The sequence below is a fragment of the Neospora caninum genome, chromosome II, assembly GCF_000208865.1.
Source record: "Neospora caninum Liverpool complete genome, chromosome II".
Classification (NCBI taxonomy): Eukaryota; Apicomplexa; class Conoidasida; order Eucoccidiorida; family Sarcocystidae; genus Neospora; species Neospora caninum.
Genome location: NC_018387.1, coordinates 941,842 through 961,979, shown reverse-complemented (window position 1 = coordinate 961,979; position 20,138 = coordinate 941,842). Strand labels below are relative to the sequence as shown.

Here is a 20,138-nt window from a genome sequence, read left to right as displayed (position 1 = left end):
TGTATGTGCGTATATTCGTGAGGGATCGGAGCGCGTGGAACCGCGGGGCAGCGTAGTATGTATTCAGTTTATCTTAGACGTATCGAGCAGTTTACCATGCACGGCACATTTCACGCAACAATCCAGCACAGTACAGTTCTGGATTTTTGTTGCTCCGTCTGTCAAGTTTGTTCTTTAGTGCCTGCACGTGTCGGGCCCAGCGGACAGCATCCTTCCGACTCGGAACGCCTCAACGTTTGCTTGCGCAAACACCCGTCTCTCGGTGTGCCCGAGCGAGAGCTGGAACTCCTGATAGAGAGGCGGACTTCCTATCCCTCGCTCAGCACTCATGCGTTTTTTGTGGTCGCTTCGCTCCTCCTCACGTGGTTTTCCTCTGTCTTTTCCTTCTACTCTCTATACCTCTGCATCGCTCTATGTAAACTCATGCGTGTCTGGAAATGAAACCTCGGGGAGTTCATGTGGAAGGAGGGCTGCGCAGCCTTGCGGCAGTGAGCGACGCGAAACGCACACCGGACCATCGCCTGCCTCCCCGCCGGCTGGGTTTGTTGCCTCTCCGTTGTTCGGAAACTACGGTTACCTGATCTCTGGCGAGTGTATAGACGGGGTGAGAGGGAACTTATCGAACGCCAGTCGACAAGCAACGGCACGGCGAACGACTGGGACAGATAGGGCCTCAGAGGGGTTGCCCTGATCCGTCGAGTTTCGGAGACGCCTCACAGAAGAGAGTTGACCACTTGCTTGGTCAGACGGACACGCAGAGAGAAAATGCAAGAGTTTTCCGGTGCACACGTCTCCACACTCACACAAATATCTCTCTTTGATAAGCATCGAACCCGAAGAGGGGAGCACGCGGCGAAAAGTTCGGTGTGCACTGACCAGGCGGAAGCGAGGCGAAAGAGAAACGTCGGCACCGCAACCGGCTTGGTGGATGTGTCTGTTCACAGCGGTACTGCCAGGCGTTCGCCAACTGCGAGTCTCGACGTCCGGTTGCCTCTCCAGATGTAGGGCGAACGCACAGTCGACGCTCGCGCGATTCGTCTCCCTTCCGCCCTCTTGCAGAGCTCAGGACAGGCTTTCCTGAACGCCTAGTCTCGCGCGATCCACGTCAGTGCACACTCCTCCGAAATATACCGCTCTCAACTCGAGACCGTTGTGCACAAACGCCTTTGCACATTCTCGCGTACACTCCTGGACCCGCAGAAACCTTCCCCGTTTTTGACGCCCGAGAGGACGCATGCAGAGAAAAACGCGTGGCGAGTGAAGTCGCGCATTCGAGAACAAATGCCGGGAGACACCCCCATGCAGATGCCGTCCCCTCTCTCACCTGCGCCGCGAGACGAGACTCGTGTGCGCCCGTGTCTTCTTCCTGTTGCCGCGCTTTCCTCTCTCGAGTGTGTGCGCGCGCGTCTCCCCCATGTAGCCCTTTCCCATCAGTTTTACACAAATGCACATACACTCCACGTGGAGGCAAGCACTCTCCAGTCTCCCCACACTCCATCTGCTTCCCGTCGCTGCGAGACCGGCAGGCGAGGGACACCCGGGGCGGGAGAAGGCGTCTTTGTCAATCTCTTCTTCTCTTCAGCTTCGCCACTCTCACTCTCGCCTCCTCTCGCAGTCGCTTCCCTGGCCTTTTCCTCTCCCACTTTGAACGCGCGTCGAGCGGCTCTCGAGACCACCCAGATAGTTGCTGATCCACACCGCCCGCGATCCAGTTTCTCCCGCCTTCTCGCTCGGCCTCCCTTCACTTCATTTCCGTGCCTCTCCCGCGCAGCACACACACACACACGCGGTCGTTGGAGTCTCCGTGTCCACGGCGCTTCGTTTCGCATTTAGGCAGCGATGGGAACAGCAGTTGTCGCCTCCTCGGCACCGAGGGCGGCAGGCACCGACTCGCCAGTCGTGGTGGCCGAAGAGTCGTTCTGCGCCTCGGCGGACGCGCTCACGAGAGACATGTCGTTGGTCAGGCTGCGCAGCGGCGCGGGCTCAGGCAGACCGTTGCTGCCTGGGCACGCACTGAAGCCTTGCTTCTCATCGGGAGCGCGGAAGATCATCGGGATCCCCGCGTTGCCCGAAGGGAAGGTGTCTAGGCGGCCGCCGTTCAAATCGCGATGCACACAGAGAATGATGTCTTCCGTCAGCTGAACAGTCTCCTCGACGCTCTTCGAGGTGTCTGCGTCGTCGTGGAGGCGCTTGAAGACCATCTCCACGGAGCGCGGGTCTTTGCCACCCAGATCGATCTGAAAAGGAAAAACGAAACATCGACGAGGAGCGACAGACCCCAGGTGCGGAATTGTGCGGAAGGCGAACGCGGCTGGGGAGACGCCACGGCGACGCACGCCACAGTGGAAGACAACACGACATCGGAAAGGGATGGTAGGTGCACGAAGGGGAGCACTCTGAGGGACTGATTCGAAAAAAGCTGAGACACAAGAGCTCTCGAGGTTGCCTCTTTCTTCCTGTCTACATACTCCAACCCTCCAGGAGGAGAGACAGCCGGAACTTCTGCACAGGTGCCCAGCACTTTGTACCTTCAGCTGTTTGTTGCCTTGTTCGTCCACAACTGGAATGACGCCGCAGGCCTTCTCGTTCACCTCGATCCTCTCCGGAGCCGGGGGCGGACAGTCCATTTGGGTTGCCAGTTCGTTCGCCTTGTTGACCAAGCTGTCCATGGCCTGGGCCTGGAAAAAAGAAACCCAAAAAACGTCCGTGCCCCATTTTCGAACGGCGTTCAACACAAAACACGCACGCGTTGTCCAAACACCGCGGACGGGAACACTAGGAGTGCGTGCACACCTTGTGTTTTTTGGTTCCCAGTTGTCCTTGTTTTCAGTTCGCTTCACACGAAGCGCCCGCTCCACGAGGGGGACGTCTCAGCATCGCAGCGTGTGTGTGTGTGTCGATGCGACAGACTCTGACCTGTTGGGCATTGAATTTGTTGAGAGCCTGGAGGTGCGGGTTCATTTCCACGCTGAGCTGGTGCATCAGGTCCTCGCTGATGACCGTGTTCTTGGTCACTTGCGTCACCTCCCCAGCCTTGATCGGGATCGCCACAGGGCGAGGGACAAAGACGTCGACGGGGACGAGCTTCGGGACGTAGCGCGCGACTGGAACCTGAACAACCTTGGACGTTTCCTGCAGTTCCGGGACGAAGGTTTGCGACATGACGACCGGAACGCGCACGTCTTCGTACTGGGGCACGATGAAAGGCGTGTCCACAGGGAAGGCGCGGGGGACGAGGCGCGAGTAGCCGCGCGCGGGGCACTCAAAGGTGTAGTTCACCATGCGAGTCTTCACCTCGGGGACGGTGTAGACCAAGTCGAGCGGCAAGTCCACGACTTGGACGGAGGGGACGAAACGAGCGATCTCGGTCTCGGTTGCCTGAAGCGCAGCGACAAGGCAGCGAAGAGCCGTTTTTGGGCGCAGCGGCGGCCGACTGCCCCGGACCGGCCGGGAACGCGCGAAGGACCAGAGGATACGTGAGATCCTGCGGGATCGTCTCGACGGGGCGTTTCCGGGGAGCGTCGGCTTACGTCGTTTTGCGAAGCGAAGGACGAGCTGTGCGCCAGGAACGCCTCCTTGCTCGCTTTCCAACCCATGTGCGCCATGTTGGCGGCAGTGAAAACCTCCTTGGTTTGTTTGTGAGACACAGACTCGCTGACGGTCTTGGACATGGTTCGCGTCGTCGTCGTCTTGGTGGCCGAGAAGATGAGTCTCTTGGCGCTGGCGGGCGACTGGTCAGCAAGGAACTTTTGAATATCATTCGCAGAGACGTCCTGGACACTCTGGGCGGCTTCCTGTTTGTTGGCCGCTTCAGCCGAGTTCTCGTCCATCACTTGAGGTTTCGACGCACGCACCTCTTCCTGAGCGACGGTCTGCTCCAGGGGAGCGGCCTGCAGCAACGGAGAAAGGAAACCACAAACCGACATAATACGCGCCAGGCAGCAGTTGTTCGGGCGAGTCCGGGCGCATTCGGAAGAGCGCCGAAGCTAGGAGAAGTCCCAATCCAATGACCCGCACGAGGGGCGAACCCGCAGACATGTGTTGGAAGAGAGTCCGATGCAAAGGGAAATGACCGTGTGCTCTACAAAACACCCGCCACACAGTCAACACAAATCGACCGCCGGACACGGGTCTACACAAGCAAACGTGAGACATCAAACATGTGGGCAGAAGCGTACATGGCAAAGCCCCTAAACGAAAAGATTCTCTGCACGTAATACACAGGCACTGAGCACCTTGCGGAAAAAAAAAGCTCTCCCGCCCGGTGAGGCTCCGGCATAGAGGCAGCCCTCGAGGCAGGACTCCCAGCAAGAAAAGACCAGCAACGCGTGGATTTTCCAGAGACAGGTCAAACACAATTTTCCGTAGAGGTGTCGACAGATTCCCAGCCCGACACACAGAGAGATGCGACACGGCCCCGTTCGAACGGGGAACGGCGATCTTTCCCCCCGACCCCCCCCCCCCCCCAGCAGCAAAGGATTGCCACGCAGAGAAGAAGGACGCAAGACACAAGAGATTCCTTGGAAACCAAGCCGGACACAGAGATTCGATATTCGATATGGGAAAGTTGGAGATAGGCCATGAAACGCAGCATGCACCGGTTGCCTCGGGACGCAGGGAAGTGTATGTACACCCGAGCACCCTGAGAAACTGCAGGATTTCCGGTGGTTCCCTCCTCGTCCGGCGTTGTTCTGGATCCCCAGATCCTCGGAACGCATTCACCGTTTTACGGTCAGTACGGAACGGCGGCATGGCAGAGAGGAAACGTACGTTGTCAGCTGTGCGTTCCATGGTGGTGAAAGCCCGAGGGGAAAACAGGAAAGCGCGAGATTGGTCTCTTTGTCACGGGCCCCGCCCGACGAAGGCTGCGTGTCTGCAGAAGGGAGATGTAACGTCCCTACAAAAGAGTGGGGAAAAGCGACGAAAACCTCAGAAAAGACCGCTTTCCCCGGCGTTTTCTGGACGAAGCTCTCAAGAGTGGGTGACCTCCGAAAATGCAGAGGGGAAATGCAAAAATTGCACTTCAAAAGAAACACTAGCCCATATAGACAGTCGCACACCGACCAAACAGATGTTTCAGCAACAAATCCGAATTTTTGCATTCAATGCGATGTGTATGATTGTATACGCTGGCGGAACGACGCCTGGACGCACAGTGGGGAAAACACGAGCCGTTCCTGTCACGGGGGTGGCGGGAAGAGAACTCCGGGCGTTGGGCACGAGGGAGGGATAAAACGAGAAAAAAGGCAAAAAAACTTGGAAATGCAGCACAACTGTCCCGGGACCACACACTGCATCGGCGACACAGCAAACTGAGAATGCGTTTGAAACTCTAGGCCACTCGCCACCGGCAACTTTCTCCTCGGTGCTTGACAGGAAGTCTCGGATGACGATGCATGACGCAGTGACGCACGGACGGTCGCGCGTTTTATCGCCTGCCAGACCAACCACACACACGCTGCGTCTTGTCTCCCCGTCCCTTCCGTCCGTGTGCCACAGACATGACATCAGGCCTGTCCTGTTGGCAGCGAACACGATGCGATCGATCGATCTCCCGGGGGGGGGGGGGGGGTGGGCGGGAAAGCTTGTGGGGAAGACCTTATATGGAGGCTGAGAGACACGCGGCGTTCTCACTCGGACGGGCACAGAAGAACCGGCCGGAAAAGACACACGGGAAGTGGAGAACCTTGGCCAGAAAGGCTAGGCAAAGAGGACAGGCAGAGGGAGACTTACAACAAACAAGAGCGGCCGTCTCTACGAGTTCCCGAACACGCTACGCAGATAACGGGAGGATAGTCGAGAACGTGCGGCGCCCGCCTTCAGAGAGATGTGACATGCGCCACTTGCATTCGCCTTTAAAGTGTAGACTTGAGAGTTAGCCGTTTTCTGCAGGGCGTCGTCGCGTTGCGTCGTCTCGTCGTCTGTGTGTTCGGGAAGAGAGGTGAGGTGAGAGGCGGTCGTCGAAAAAGAGGTTTGGGAAACGCAGAAGAGACGAACAGGGGTAAAGGTGGTGAAGCTTCGCGTGGCCACGTGCGGCCACCGGGGCGCCCGAGTTTCACTTTTTTTGTCGACGATGTCCATGTGAAGAGCTGCGGGAATTCCCGAACCAAACTGCTCGAGGGCGCCGTCCAAACTGAGAAAGAGTTGCGATCGAGGAAAGAACGCACACTGTCCCAACCACACCGCCACGCACCTTGCATTTGACAGGGTTAGAGAAAAGGGGAGGGCGTGTGTATAGGCCGATGGAAGGGAAAACGGATGGTCCAGTCTTAACAAAAAAACGGTGGTTTTGCCCATCGCAGGGATGTCCCTGAGCGTGACGTGTGCCGAGTCCCTGCACTGTATCTCTTATAATGCCAGCGCTACAGTCAGCAGCGGATTTGCCGGAGCTTACACAGAGTGCTCTCTGAGCAGGCTGACGGTTACCCGTGAGAGACGGGGATACAGGCGAAGCAACGGATGCGTTTTTTCCCGAGTTGTGCGTCGCAGCAAGCTTTTCCTCTACCGTTCGAGAGGCTGGGAAATGCACAAGAGACGTCAATGGGAAACCCGCACGAAGGAACCGCGAATTTCAGTCTCGCCGGAACGTCGGGACCAAGGCTGCTCCAGCTGTCGTCTCAGAGAACAGAGGTATTCGACTTGTCCGTATAATTTGGGGCTTCTTGTACTTTTCTCATTCAAGACGATACGCGAAAAGGGAAACGATGAAGCGAAAAGGACAGCTCTCTACATATCCTGCGGTGTCTGCGGCAGGACGAACAGAAGAGTCCTCCGACGATGGGCGCTCTGTTTTGACAGTGGAGTAAATGGTCTGTGAGAGAAGGCGGCACGCCGCGAAGTCAGCAAATGCAGAAACACAAGGACTGCCTGCGAACCAGGGGCTTGGTGCTCCGAATCCTTTCCTGGCCCTCAAGGTGTTCGACGGCCGACAAGGTTTAACAAGGGGGAAACACGTGTAGCATTTCTGCGGTACACGGTATAGCCTTTAAACCTGGCTTCTTCCGGCATGTAGCATTTCGCTCAGCGCGGTTCTTGCAGTAGCAAGTCATCAATCCAAGACGGTCCTTTCCTGGTGAAAGGCCGCTCCGATCCGTGTCGAAACCCTCCGCACACGGCTGCAGTGCAGCCTCTGTGCCTGTGCGTGCGAAGGATACAAACAGGGGAAGACCGCCCGATAGCACAACGAGGCTGAACTCTCCATATGACTGACGAGACGGATAAGACTAAAACAATGTCCTCGTACGGAGCACATCAGTGCACAGTGCGGGACACGTAGTACACCGAACGACTTCCGCAGGATAATGCGGTATTCAGCTGCCTATCACTTCCGAGTCAGGATCGACTTGAAACGCGCAGAGTGGTGACAAGTAAAAACGGTAGAGAAAAAGTCTTCCGCTCTTCTGGCGTTGTGAGACGTCGGGGAAGCAAAGCTTTCCATGTGCATATATATATATATATATACATCAGCGTCCAGCATTAGGAACCAATCGCCTTCCTCTCTGACAAACACTTTCTCTTCACAGTGGGTGCACTCTTCCGTTCGAGTCACGTTGCCCTATGCCGTTGACAACCTGAAGTGGATGTTTCAACCGTGCTCTAGATCTGTGCTGACTCCGCTCCCAAAGGGATCATCCAAGACTCAACGTCTTCCGCCAGGACGCGGCGGCAAACGCTCGCGGTTCGCATCTCTCACCGGATAAAACGCTTACAGCTGCGCGTTTTCGAAACCTGTCTAAAGGAATGTCGAATTACTGGGCGAGTCAACATGCAAATCGACAAGTAGTTTTAAGTAGAAAGGAGGCCTCTCGGGGCGGGCGCGTCAAACACACCACGAGATGGGAAGGAACAGACCAACGACTGAAAAGAAACTGAACTTGAACAGTTTCTTCTAATGAAATCCTGGGGAGCGCAATTCGCTCTCGGAAAAGGTGGATCGAAACAGACGGTGCGGGCGGCGCCGGTGCCTCGCAGCTGTGGTGTTCCGTGTTTTCCGGCAGAACCGCAGAGACCGAGAAATAACCATCCACATGAGGATAGTCCTGTTAGCACAGAGATCTGTACATGCATGTATATGTGCATACACATGCACATTTATATGTATGCATTGACGTGTATTTATCCGTGTGTGCGTGCACAGACCTAGTTGAGCGTTTCCTCGAGTGAGATCCCGCCAGCGAAGGATCGTTGGAGGTTAACTCCTCGAGCCTAGACGAGAGGTATGCTCCTTCAAGAGAAAACTATTTCCCTCTCTCCGATACAAGGGACTCTGAAAAACATCCCTCTATCATTCTTTCTGTGGTTCCTTCGCTCCGAAGGCGAGAACCCTTGGCAGTCGGTTGCACCACGACTACCGCCGATTTTGCTGGTGTGCGTCTTTTCGCAAGCACATATCGATGAGAAACAAGGAACCGCCGTCGAGCTCCCCTCGATTTCTTGCGCAGAAAACCTTCAATACCTTTCGTTCGCGTGTATTTGGATTTGGGGGAACTGGAATCTCGTCAAATCCAGGCAGCGCGGAGAGCTGGCGAACGCGGCTTGACTCCCGCGGCTCTTTCAGCGTCGGTTTCTCTCTCGATTGTTTTGCCCGGAAAGGAATCGACGACCCTGAACGTTCTGAAACGAACGGAGGGCAAAACTCGCGTGATAGCGTCAAGCGTCCGCTTCCCCGAGCGAGATTTTCGCCAAAGGGGTTGGAAACAGCTGCGGTTCTCAGCCCCCCGGGCCAAGTCGATTTTTTAGCGGGACCGTGTACTCCGGGTGTCTCGTCTCCAGTTTCCTCTCTCGCTTTTCAGCTCTCTTCCTTGTCAAGATGGAAAAGGCAATTGGCGCTTTCGTCTGCTCTCAGTTCGCACCCTCTTTGCGTGCCAAGTCGCGCGGAGTTTGCTGCGCTCTGCCTGCACATGTCCCTGCATTTGCGCCTTTCTTTCGGCTGCGCTCTCCACGAGACGCGGCGACCAATGTGCAGTTTGCCGGTCGAACTCTCGCTTCCTCGTATCTCTCGCCCTTGGCTCCTCGCATTTCCGCCGACGAACGGCCCGCGTTGTCTTCGCTTTCTCCCTGCTCCGTCTCCACTCCTACCTCGCTAGCCAGTCTCCCCGCTGCCTCGCTGCCGGCACGCGTCCACTGCAGCCTCAAGCATGAGAGAAAAACTACGGAAACGATGCTCCCCTTCGAGAAGCGCACACGACGGGGTTTCTCCAGCACCGCGAGCAGCAGAAGAACCACGGAGGCGTTCTGGGTTCGCAATCACATGGGAATCGTCATCGTGCCGCACCAAACAGCCTACGTCGTGGAGAGGTAAGAGCCGCGAAAAGAACAAAGGAGCTTCAGATGCAAGCAGCGCGTCGCCTGACGGTTCAGGTGAATGGAGCGCGAGGAAGCCGAGAGGAGGATCTTTCATCTTGGCACCCCGGCGAGCTTGTCTCGCTGTTTTCGGGACGGCGTTCGCTCTCTCTGCCTACAGCTGTTCACGTGCGTACCTTGCACATGCTTGAACGTACGCTTCTATGCAGGCATTTGCGTATATCTACGTACAGTTGTCTTTACGCCTACGTTTTTGACCCCCGGTTGACGTTGAGAGCGGAAGGTTTAAGTTGACAAGGAAGCGAACCTCGGCTCTTTCTTCGTCCGGTATTGACTTGTCTTCCTTTCCTTATATACCTTTCTCTCTTCAGGTTCGGACGGTATTCTCGGACGCTCGACTCAGGGTTACACTTCCTTATTCCCTTTATTGACAAGATTGCGTATGCGCATTCCCTGAAAGAGGAGCCTATTGTAATTCCTAACCAAACGGCCATCACGAAAGACAATGTACGGTAACTGACGATTTTAGTCCTCCTCGATCGTGACCGGCGCAGTCGAGTGGTGTTGTTGCTCTGCTTCACGGTCGGTCTGTCGTCTTCTCGCTTGCCTTCGCTTTTGCTTTTTCGCGATCCTTGTTTCTCTTCTTTCGGCGTCCTTCCGCCTTCACGCGCTTCGTTTCTTCCGCTGTTGTGGGAACGCCGGGAACGAAGGGACATTCGGCCTTTGTACACTTCTCTCTCTGCTGCCGTGTACGTCTGCCTCACCCTGTGTGTTTCCCTTCGCAACAGTGCGCCTCCGAGAGCTCTCCCTGCACGCCTGTTTCGACCCGTCTCTGGTCGAGTGTGTCCATTTCTCTGGCAGTCGCGTCTCTCATCCGCAACGACGGCGCCGTTCGATCGACTGCTCTTTTTTTCACACCTCACGCCGCGCGCGTGCCTCTCTCCCGGGTTGGCCGTGTGTGTGTGTGTCCTCAGGTCACACTGCAGATCGACGGCGTGCTGTACGTGAAGATCTGCAATGCCTACGACGTAAGCAAACTGCTCAGAGACTCGCGGCGGCAAGTCGGGTTACGCACGGAGTCCCGCACAGTCGCGATGGGCACGCAAGACGTCCTCGTTGTCTGCTGACGCTTCCACAGAAATCTCCCTGGCGAGGTATCCAGCTTTCTGTCCACAGGGGGTTTCCGCCTCCCCCAGCTGGAGCAGCAAGCGGTGCTCTGGACGTTTGCGTGACTTCCCAGCGCTTCGTCCCTGGCCGTCACCGTGGCTCACGAGGCACACGCGCCGGTTCTCCTCCGAGCACGCCCTGTCGCTCGCGCCGTGAAGCGTTTTCGCTGCGTCCTTTCTTCCCGTGTAGGCTTCCTACGGAGTCACCAACCCGATCTACGCCGTCTCGCAGCTGGCTCAGACGACGATGCGATCGGAGCTCGGGAAACTGACTCTCGACAACACTTTCCTCGAGAGAGACGCCCTGAACCGAAGCATTGTCCAAGTAAGGCAGAACTCTCTCAGGCGAGGCCTCTAACGTGCTGGCCACGCAAAGCACAGAACTTGGATTCGCCACACACACATGAAAGACGTCTTCCAGTAGTGGAACGCGGAGCATGCACTCCGCAGAAAGCACGTGGTGGTGTGCAGCCATCGTAAAGAACAGGTGCACAGTGCATGAGAGACCGAAAGGTTGAGTCTTCTCTCCCACTCCCACACACGCACCTGCTCGAAACACGAGAGGCAGGCAGATGGGCTTTGACGGCCACGCGGGGACTGAGACGCAATTCAGAGCAGCAGGGAGGGCGAGGTCGACGCCTCGGAGGAATTAAATCGAAAGGAAATCGCCGACGACATTTCACTCGTGCGATGTCCTGCCTTCCCGTGCAGGCCATCAATCAAGCGGCGCAGCCCTGGGGCGTCACGTGCTTGCGCTATGAAATTCGCGACATCCTTTTGCCTCCAAACATTCGCGCTGCCATGGAGCGACAGGTGCTCAAGACTGAGCCTTTTAACACCGAGAAACAGATCTCTGTCGTATAAACGCCGAGTCACACCGGCATGTTGCCGTTTCACATACACAAATACACACATACACATACATGTATACATGTGTACATATATATATATATATATATACATATATATGCATGTATCGATGTTTAGGCAGCGTCTCGTCGTTTTTTGCTGATGGCTTTGGCAGCAGGAACGCATGTTTTCCCCCGTAAAAAGATGTGGACTAACGTTTCAGTGCTGGTGCTCGCGAGCGGGGCTCGGAAGTGTCGCGAGGCAGAGAGACGCGCGAGAAAAGCGAGGAGGAAGAAAACTGCCATGAGAAGGCGGCTGCGGTCGGCAGGCAGAGGAAAGAGAACCGATGAGAAGATTGGGTGTGCCAGTCGGTCGGCCGAGCAGTCTGCGAGGTTGTGGAGGGATGTTTCGACCCTTCGCGTTCTGCATTTCTGTTTTTTCAGGCTGAAGCCGAGCGAAGGAAGAGGGCCGATATTCTTCACAGCGAGGGCGAAAGAGAGAGTGCGATCAACCTCGCGAAGGGACAGAGAGAGAGCGTCATTCTGCATGCGGAAGGAGAAGCCGCTGCCGTGAGACTTCGGGCTGAAGCTGCCGCCGCGAGCGTCTTGAAGATCGCAGAGACCAGCGGCGTGTCAGGTACGTCGTCGACTTTTTCCCCGTTTTGCGTTTTTTGAGCGCCTGTGAAAAAGCGCGCCTTGGAGGCGCGATGAATGCTGGCGTCGTGTCCGATCCAGGCTGCCGCAGAGTCTCTTCACGCCTTCTTCGGATTCGCGGTCTTCGTCGTGACTGGGTTGCGCGTTCGAGACGCTTCTCTTCCGATGGGCGCAGTCTGCAGCGCGTGGCTGTGTCGCGGAAATTGTGTGGAGCGATGCATGCAGCGCATGCATCGCTCCACACAATTTTTGTTTGCATTGGACGCGTGCACAGCTGTGCCCGCCATTCTCCGAGTTGCTGTCCTTTGTGCGGGCGTTCCAGGCGGCATGCACGCGCTGAGTCTACAGCTCGCCGACAATTATATCTCCGCCTTCAGCAAACTCGGGAAGTCGAGCAACACCCTCGTCGTGCCTGCCAATGCGGCCGACATCGCGGGCATGGTCACTCAGGCCCTCACCATCTTTAAAAATGTGGACGGAGCCTGTAAGAGTGCGTGGCGGAAGGGACCGATGCTTCGAGTGAAGCTGCGCCTGGGCCTTTCCAGCGCCTCCCCTTCGCAAACGCCGGAAAGAACTTGACCGAGGGAACGCAGAGACAGTGTGCGCTTCTGTGACCGAGGACACACCGTACTCGGCCATGATTGCTCCCCCATATATTTCGAGTTCCACTGCTTATGAAGACTTCTGTAGGAAGGGAGCGGTTCCCGGTCTCTGGTCTGTGCTCGTGTACGCAGCTCTGTAAAAAAACTGTGAGTGGCCGATTAAAAGCCGCGTGGAAAGAAACTGCATACCTCTGTGGCTTGGCGCGGGATGCGCGCGAGCTGGTGCCTATTGCCGTACCTTTTGTGTCTTTCTGTTTTGCATGTCTTCAGTCACCCAGGCAAACGCGCACGCGCCAGCAGCCTCGTCTACGGCAACACCCCCGCGAAAGTGAACTGCGTTGCGAGCTTCGTGTGCGAAAAGCGATCAAGGCGCGAAAGATACGGCCGAAAGCAAGCACGCAGCTGCTTGTGGCCACTTGCGTTTTTTTCTGTTTCGAGCTCTCGCCAGCGCACGAGGCCTTGTTCCGCCGCGCCGAGGCTGCCGCGCACGGTGTGTGAAGCGTGTCTGCTTGCTTGTCTTTTTCCTTCTCGAAAGAGGCTCGCTGCAGTTTCCCAGCCCTCTCCCCTCGACATGAATCTGCGGTTTCCTTCTGCGCCTTCAAGAACCGTCTTCTCACTCGCCGTGTCTCCATGTGGTCCTCTCCGTTTTTATCTGCCGCGCGCGGGTCTCGCGCCTTTTTCTTTAGCGCAAACGGGGTGGACGACTCGCAGTCTTTTTCATTCTGCTTCTTCAAGGCCTGATGCGAGACAGACATCGCCGCTGTTGGGTCTGATGGAGCGTCTCCCCTCCGGCATTTGTCTTCTCTCCCGGGATACCGGTTCTGGTGGGGACCGCGGCTTTTCCTTTTGAGCCAGCAGTCATGTGTTTAAGCAGAACGGGAATTCACCTTCGGTTTCGCGCGTGTCTCTTTCATCGCACTACGCTTCTCCTCTTCCTCTCTGCTCCCTCTCGTCCTTTCGTCCCTTTCTAGAGGCCCCGCCTGCCACAGAGGAGACGTACAAAAACAGAGTGCATGCAAACAGGCGCCTCCGTCGCCTTTCTGAATACCAGAGAGATACAATTTGCACGAAGACGTTTGTCTCTGCCTCTCTATAGAGGTGTCGAGGCGTCAGACTCGAGAGTGACAATGCGAGGCCGCTCTCTCTTACGCCACTGGATTTCTTAAGACAGCTAAAAGTGTTGGATTTCAATATCCTACTACATTAAGGTTATTCCATATCGGTTATGTTCTAGGCGTAGATCTTGAATGTCTTTGTTTACCGGTTCCAAGTTCTATTGTGCCTTTCATGACCAGACTCTGCCAAAAACGGAGGATGGAAGCGAGAGGCCATACGAACGCGCAAGCAGGGAAAAGAAAATGGAGTCAGGCGTCAGACAACACCTGGAGCAAGACTGTGTTTCTGTCCAGTTCAAGTCGAATGAGTCAAGACCCGACGTGTTGCTATCGACAAACCGAAACTTCCACTTGTGGATTGACGCGCCTTTGTAACGTTCATACACGACCTGAACCTTCATTCGTGGTGCTTGCTTCATTCAAGGTACACACGCTTCACAACGTCTGCTCATACAACGCGGGATGTGCTCTTCTTCCCCCACACCTTTCTGTGGGGCACGGGCACTTCTGCGTCTTCACTGTCCCTGGTTTTGGCGCCCTCGTCTCTGTCATCTTCGCTGTCACTCCGGTTCGCCGGTCGAACGGCGAACTGCACTCGTGCTCCACTTCCTCCAGCGCCTCGAGTCCCTCGACCGAAATCATCTCCCCGCTGCTTCTCACTCTCTCTCTTGCTGCCCTTCTTTTTCTTCTTGGACTGTGGATCGCCTTTATCCAGAACCGTTTCACGGCCTTCGCCCTCCACTGTCTCCGTGTCTCCATCGGGCGTCGCTAGTTGGGCTCCACCTGTCCCCTCCTCGGTCGTTGCCCGGAGCTGTTGGGCGAGAGAGGGGAAAGCGCCGACCGGAGACAGCTTCTTCGCCCCGGTGGCCGCGGGCGGCGGCGCCGAACACATTCGGCACAGAAGGACGAACGCGGAGATCAGCTCGACGCCCAGGAAAATGTAGATAAAGATATTGTACTTGAAAACGAACCTGAATAGAGGCGCAAACGGAAAAACACACGCAGGTGAAAGAAAGACGACAAAAGCCGCAACGCGAAGTGCTTGGAAATGATGTCTCCGTCGGACAAGAACGTCTACAGACACCCTCCTGTCAAATGGCGCTTTCTCGTCGCTGCATGCACTTTTCCGCGTTTTGGGCCTTCCTTGCCGCAAGCGTCCAGAGCTGGAAAAAGAAAAACATACCCGAAGAAAGGGAGGAGAAGAAGCTGGACGTCGAAAATCCACGCGGCAACCGTCGAGTGACTGTAATCCCGGAAGCAGCGCTAAACACCAACACACGCAAGACCACATTGCGTGTGATATGCAGGGAGTTATAAACACCTATGAAAAAGCGCATGCGTATGGCAGACGCACGCAACCACGGAGACGCAGAGGCATACGAAGAGACAGAAAATCATGTATATTGAGGTGTGCACGCGCCAGGAGATATTGAAAAACGGCGGGTTTGGCACATCAGCATATGCATCAGAGAGGTACGCAAATGCATGCACAGCTATGCAGAAAAAAGGAGATAGAGGGATGTTTACAGATACACAGAGCGACTGAAAAATACGCGCGTCCGTCCATATACATGTATATATACATAGTTGCATACATGAGATGAACATCGAGATAGAGAGATCGAAAGGACGGAGACGCGCGTTGCTACAAGAGTGAGAATCAAGACTTGCTGCGAGGAACGACGAGCTTACGGCCGTGAACTGGACGACAGCGGCGCAGGAGAGAAGAACAAGGACGACGTTGAACAGAAACGAATTCAAATGCGTCTCGTCCTTTCGCATCGGGTGAATCCCAATGAAACAAAACACCTGCAGAAAGGCCGGCGACAGGTCAAGACGGCAGACCGAAAAGACATAAAAAACGGGGAAGCACTGAGAGCATGCGGGAGACAGGCGCCCGTCCCCGCTGGCCTGTTTCTCATCGGGCGCACATAAGCCATAGAACGACACGAATACAGACGCCCCAGGCAGCCGAGACGGAGACAGAAGAGAGACAACAGCTGAAAATGAACAGCCGAAAAACGGTGGTGAGACCGACAGGTTTGTACCTGGACGCCTCAGTGTATTTAAGCGACATTGTTCATCACAGCTGAGAGCGTAAACGCAATCTTACTATACACGTTCCTTTTTTAATCACAGGCTGTTTGAAAGCCAGAACACCCGGGCGCAGCCTTCCCCGCGACAAAGTGGCAAGGAGACACAACCGTTTTGAAGAAGAGCGAATCATCCTTCCACGAGAGGCCATGTCTTGTGTTATTCCTCCGTTCCCTGTCTTGATTCTCGCTCTCTCTCCGTCCCGCCGCCTCCCTTCCGTGCTCTCGTTCCCGCATTCTTCGCGCGGCTGCCTTTTTCGGCGCATCTCTCTCTTTTCGTCCTTTTGCCTTTCTCTGCCACGCCGCCCCTCGCGGTATCTTCCTCTTCCCTGCATCGTTCTTCTCTCTCGTCCCCTCTCGTCGGTTCCCCACAGCGCGCGGCCTCCCCCGAATCAGGGTGGCGGGGACGTTTTCGCTGGAGAAAGACCCGTCGACTCCTTTCCTCTTTCGCCTTGTTGCCCTCACCAGTTATTTACCGCCCTACAGTTATTCTTCCTCTCGGCGTCTCTCTGCGTCTTCCCTTTTCCACTTACGCTAGCTCCAAATTTGAAACACCCTTTGACGACGCACACGAGCAAGTAGCAAACAAACGCGGCGTAAATGAGAAGTGCGAGGAGAGCGGCTGAGTGATCTGCGAGAAGCTGGAAGATATCAACGGCACAGACAGAAGAGACACCCGAAACGACATTCAAAGCTCACAAAACCCACCATATTCCCCTCTCTGACTCGTCACCATTCGCTGTCTCGTTCTCTTCCTCGGCTGCCTCTTCACGGTGGTCTCCCACCCCTGCTCCTGACAGCTAAAAGTGTTGGATTTCAATATCCTACTACATTAAGGTTATTCCACATCGGTTATGTTCTAGGCGTAATATATGGATTACTGTTATCACTCGTATTAACAGCGAGAGAAAACTACTACTCAGATGCTAGTATGATCAGTACCATCGTACTGGGAGTGATACTCTCTGAGACAGGATTATTTATAAGCTTTTTCTGGGGAGTATATACTACGAGTTGGACTACTGGTTTAGATCTTGAATGTCTTTGTTTACCGGATCCAAGTTCTATTGTGTTAGCATGGTTTCGAGAACACTCAGTATATCCATGAGTCTATTCCGGGCACACCTTGTCTTTTATCGGTGTGCTCTAAATCTAAATTCATCTTATAACTTTGGTTTTTTAGTTGCAATGACCTTTGTACTCCAAATAATTACAGCCCTGCGTTTTCGTTTGTTCAGCCAAGCGTCCCTTGTTAGCTCCGTGGGAGCCGTGCGAACAGCAGTTACTTCCCATCGGGCGCGTGTGTTTCCCTGTAGGTATCTATACCACCTTGCATTTGTCCATGGTGGACACATGCGTATAGCTACGCGTGGGGCCCTGCGTGTCCCTCCAGCGCCTGCCTCAGCTTCGCTTTTGCTTTCGCCGTCTAACAAACATCAGACTTTCTCCGCCGCGCTGGTGGGCGTTGCCGTGCGCTTCTATTGCTGTCGCCGACAAAGCGTGCGCGACGCTCCTTGTGTTCTGTCTCCTTCGCTTCGCCTGCCTTGAGCGCCCGAGCCCCGTGCGCTGCACTCACCCTGAGGAAAGCGTCGAGGAAACCGAAGACTGGATTGGAGGTAGAGGAGACATCGAGAATCTGAGGCAGAACGCAGTTGAGGATCGTGTGCGCCGTCCAGATAACAGACATAGCGAAGGCGACGATTCCAAGGAAAAGTTTGAGGTACGAGAAGAAGGGATTTTCGCCGCGCTCTCGCATGCAGATAGCGAGTTGCCGGTGCTCTTGGTCAAGGTCGAAGACTGCCTTCTTGTAGCGATTCACGTCCGTACGAAACTGCCGCTTTCTCCGTATCTCCTTCCAGGACAGCGTCTGCTGAACTGTCTCCTCCGCGCAGAGCGCTTCTCCGATAAAGCGCAGCTTCTTCGCCTTCTCTCCCAGTTGGCGACGAACCTCTCTGAACAGATGCACACAGAGGCACAGCTGAAGATAAAGTTGAGAGGAAAGGAAGGCAAAGCGAAGGAAAGAAGAAGACCAGAAGAAAGAAGGGAGAAGAAATAGAGAGGCAGAGACGAGAGGGCTAGTGGACAATACAGCCCTCCCAAGTCCGGAACGTCAGCAGTCCCAGGGAAGGGTGTGCTGCGCTGAAAAAAGGGGAGAGAGTGAGAGAAACATGGAAGGAACTGAGAAATCGAGCCGACGGCATCTCGAGAAAAGGCGCAGCAGAGCGCTGGAGATGAAAGCTCGGCATGCTGCGTCGCCGAGAGGAGAAAGTCGGCCGTGTCGCCTTCTGCCTCGCCCTCCGTCTCGCCGTGCAGGCGACTTCCCTCACAGTGAACCCGTTCGGGCGGAGCACGAAGACGCCTCGACACAGAGAATGAGAGCGGAAGAAGACTCGGCAACTTCCTACGGGCCGCACAGCCACGGACCTCAGTCAAAAGCGCGAGGAGACACAGCAGCCAGCCCGGCCCCGCCGCCTCTTGCTTCACCTGGACTTTCCTTACTTGAAGGTTGAGAGAGAGATCGCCCGCGGGCGATAGCGGAAGCCGACGAAAGCGTCGAGAGGCAGTGCGGCCATGCCGATGCCGCCAAAGAGCGCAAAGGTGAACCAGCCAACGAAACTCATGGCGGCGAGGAGGTACACGCTCAGGTCGACTTTCATATCGAGAGGCTTGGGGGGTTCGACGTTCTCCGAGGCTTTCGCGTCGCTCTGTGGAGAGGACGAGAGCGGCGGGCCTGCAGCCGTCTGCGCGATCGCCGCGCAGAAGTCCGAGAGAGGCTGCGAGACATCTGCAAAAGAGAGCAAATGCAGAGAAAATGCATGTGTGGGTGGAGCCGCGCTGCCACTCTCTCTGGAAGAACGAGATGCGTTTCAGCAAACTTGGATCCCTTGCTGGGCGAAGCTACAAATGCCCTTGAGCGACTTTCAAATGCGCGCCAAATCGAAGGCGATTGGCGCTGTGGAGAGAGAAGACCCGAATCCCCTGAACACGTTTGGGGGCGTTACCTTGCGACTGCCACTGACTGCAGAGGTCTTGGTCGAGCTTGAGGCTGATGGATCGACAGAGAATGTAGACGACGAAAACGATGACGGCGGCGAAGAAGACGGCGAGTAACGTTTTGAGCAGAGCGCGCTTCCACGGCGTTCGCTTCGTCACCCGTGGGTCAAAGTCTGCCTCGTAGTAAAACGTGGCGAAGGGAACAGCAAGCAGGAGGTAGAGGGTAATGAACCAGGAGACCACGCCCCAGTAAAGGCGCATGTCCAGGCCTGCACGGGCAGACAAATCACGGAGACGGCAATGCAGCCGAATGAGAAAGGAGCTCGGCATCGGAGAGACAGCCCTGCGGCCTTGTCCTCAGGGCGGTCTCCGCGTCTCCAGCAATGAAAGCGGATGGGCGAGTGCCAAGGCAAGAACAGAAGAGACGCATGCACACAACACTCACCCATACAAAACCCAGTACACACGCCTGCGCACCCCTTCGTCTCGACCTCTCAATCGATCTGTGTTTCCTGTCAGTCTGCTCTCGACGTCTGGCTCTCAACCGGCCGCGTCCCCGGCACTGCTTTGTACAGATATTACGCACAAGAGACGGAGGGTCCGACCTGCAGTGAGTGCGCCCGCGGCCTTGTCGATGAATGGAGAATGTTGATTGTAAGCGTCGAGAGGCACGGCGAGAATGAGGAGCCAGGCGAGTTGGAGGCCGGAGAGGATCGCGACTTTGCACACGACTTCCGGGGCAGTGAGGCTGCTGTCGCTCGAGTGCTCAAAGTAGAACAGCAATTTCAGGTTCGCCAGCAGAGTGATGAAGAAGTAGAGGAGAAGGAAAACGAGGATGATCCAGTCCATCTTCCTTTGCAGAGGAAAAGAGAGCGTCGAAACAAGGGCGAGGCTGCATGGCACGGAGGTCGGAAGCGCACAGAAAAGGCAAGAAAGGGTGCGCGGGAAGAAGGCCAAGACAACACCGAAAGGGACTGTTCTTCTCACCGCCCGAACGGGCACGCATCACACCCTCCACGCGCATAGGCATCTATTTGGACAGGGCTGTATGCTGTCAGGACGCAGGTTTGGTTACCCCAGAGAGTGGGCACGAATTTGCAGAGGTATGGTACAGGGCGGCAGAGTCGGGACGAAGCGGGAACTGACGCGTGCACTTTTTTGGAAAGCGGATGCGTGTGTCGCTTCGACTTCCACCTTCTCGGAACGGGGGCGACGAGAAAAACGGAGTATACGAAGAAGAGGAAGAGCGTGGACAAGACAGAGGTAGACAAGAAAACGGAGACGAATGGAGGAAGAAACGAGGTGGCTTCGAGAAGCCGAAGCAACGGAAGCCGAAGCAACGGACTCTGTCCTATTGACAAGG

General features: G+C 55.7%; 3 protein-coding genes across 3 annotated transcripts; 1 reads left to right on the top strand and 2 right to left on the bottom strand.

The window, feature by feature from the left end:
- Positions 1-1,829: 1,829 nt before the first annotated feature.
- Positions 1,830-4,791, bottom strand: NCLIV_005620 (putative articulin 4; the record flags this gene model as incomplete). The annotated part of the gene is made up of 5 exons (XM_003880072.1): positions 1,830-2,237; positions 2,529-2,678; positions 2,917-3,378; positions 3,531-3,890; positions 4,771-4,791. The coding sequence occupies 5 exons, from the start codon at positions 4,789-4,791 to the stop codon at positions 1,830-1,832; spliced, it is 1,401 nt and encodes a 466-aa protein (XP_003880121.1).
- A 4,459-nt stretch (positions 4,792-9,250) lies between these two features.
- On the top strand, positions 9,251-12,905 carry NCLIV_005610 (membrane protein, related; the record flags this gene model as incomplete). Its single annotated transcript, XM_003880071.1, has 8 exons — positions 9,251-9,297; positions 9,675-9,810; positions 10,278-10,331; positions 10,660-10,794; positions 11,181-11,282; positions 11,762-11,954; positions 12,294-12,455; positions 12,844-12,905. The coding sequence occupies 8 exons, from the start codon at positions 9,251-9,253 to the stop codon at positions 12,903-12,905; spliced, it is 891 nt and encodes a 296-aa protein (XP_003880120.1).
- Positions 12,906-14,136: 1,231 nt separating this feature from the next.
- On the bottom strand, positions 14,137-19,624 carry NCLIV_005600 (hypothetical protein; the record flags this gene model as incomplete). The annotated part of the gene is made up of 8 exons (XM_003880070.1): positions 14,137-14,659; positions 14,872-14,951; positions 15,381-15,497; positions 16,315-16,422; positions 17,358-17,733; positions 18,281-18,566; positions 18,784-19,044; positions 19,381-19,624. 8 exons carry the CDS (start codon positions 19,622-19,624, stop codon positions 14,137-14,139), a joined length of 1,995 nt encoding a protein of 664 aa, XP_003880119.1.
- Between the last annotated feature and the right edge of the window lie 514 nt (positions 19,625-20,138).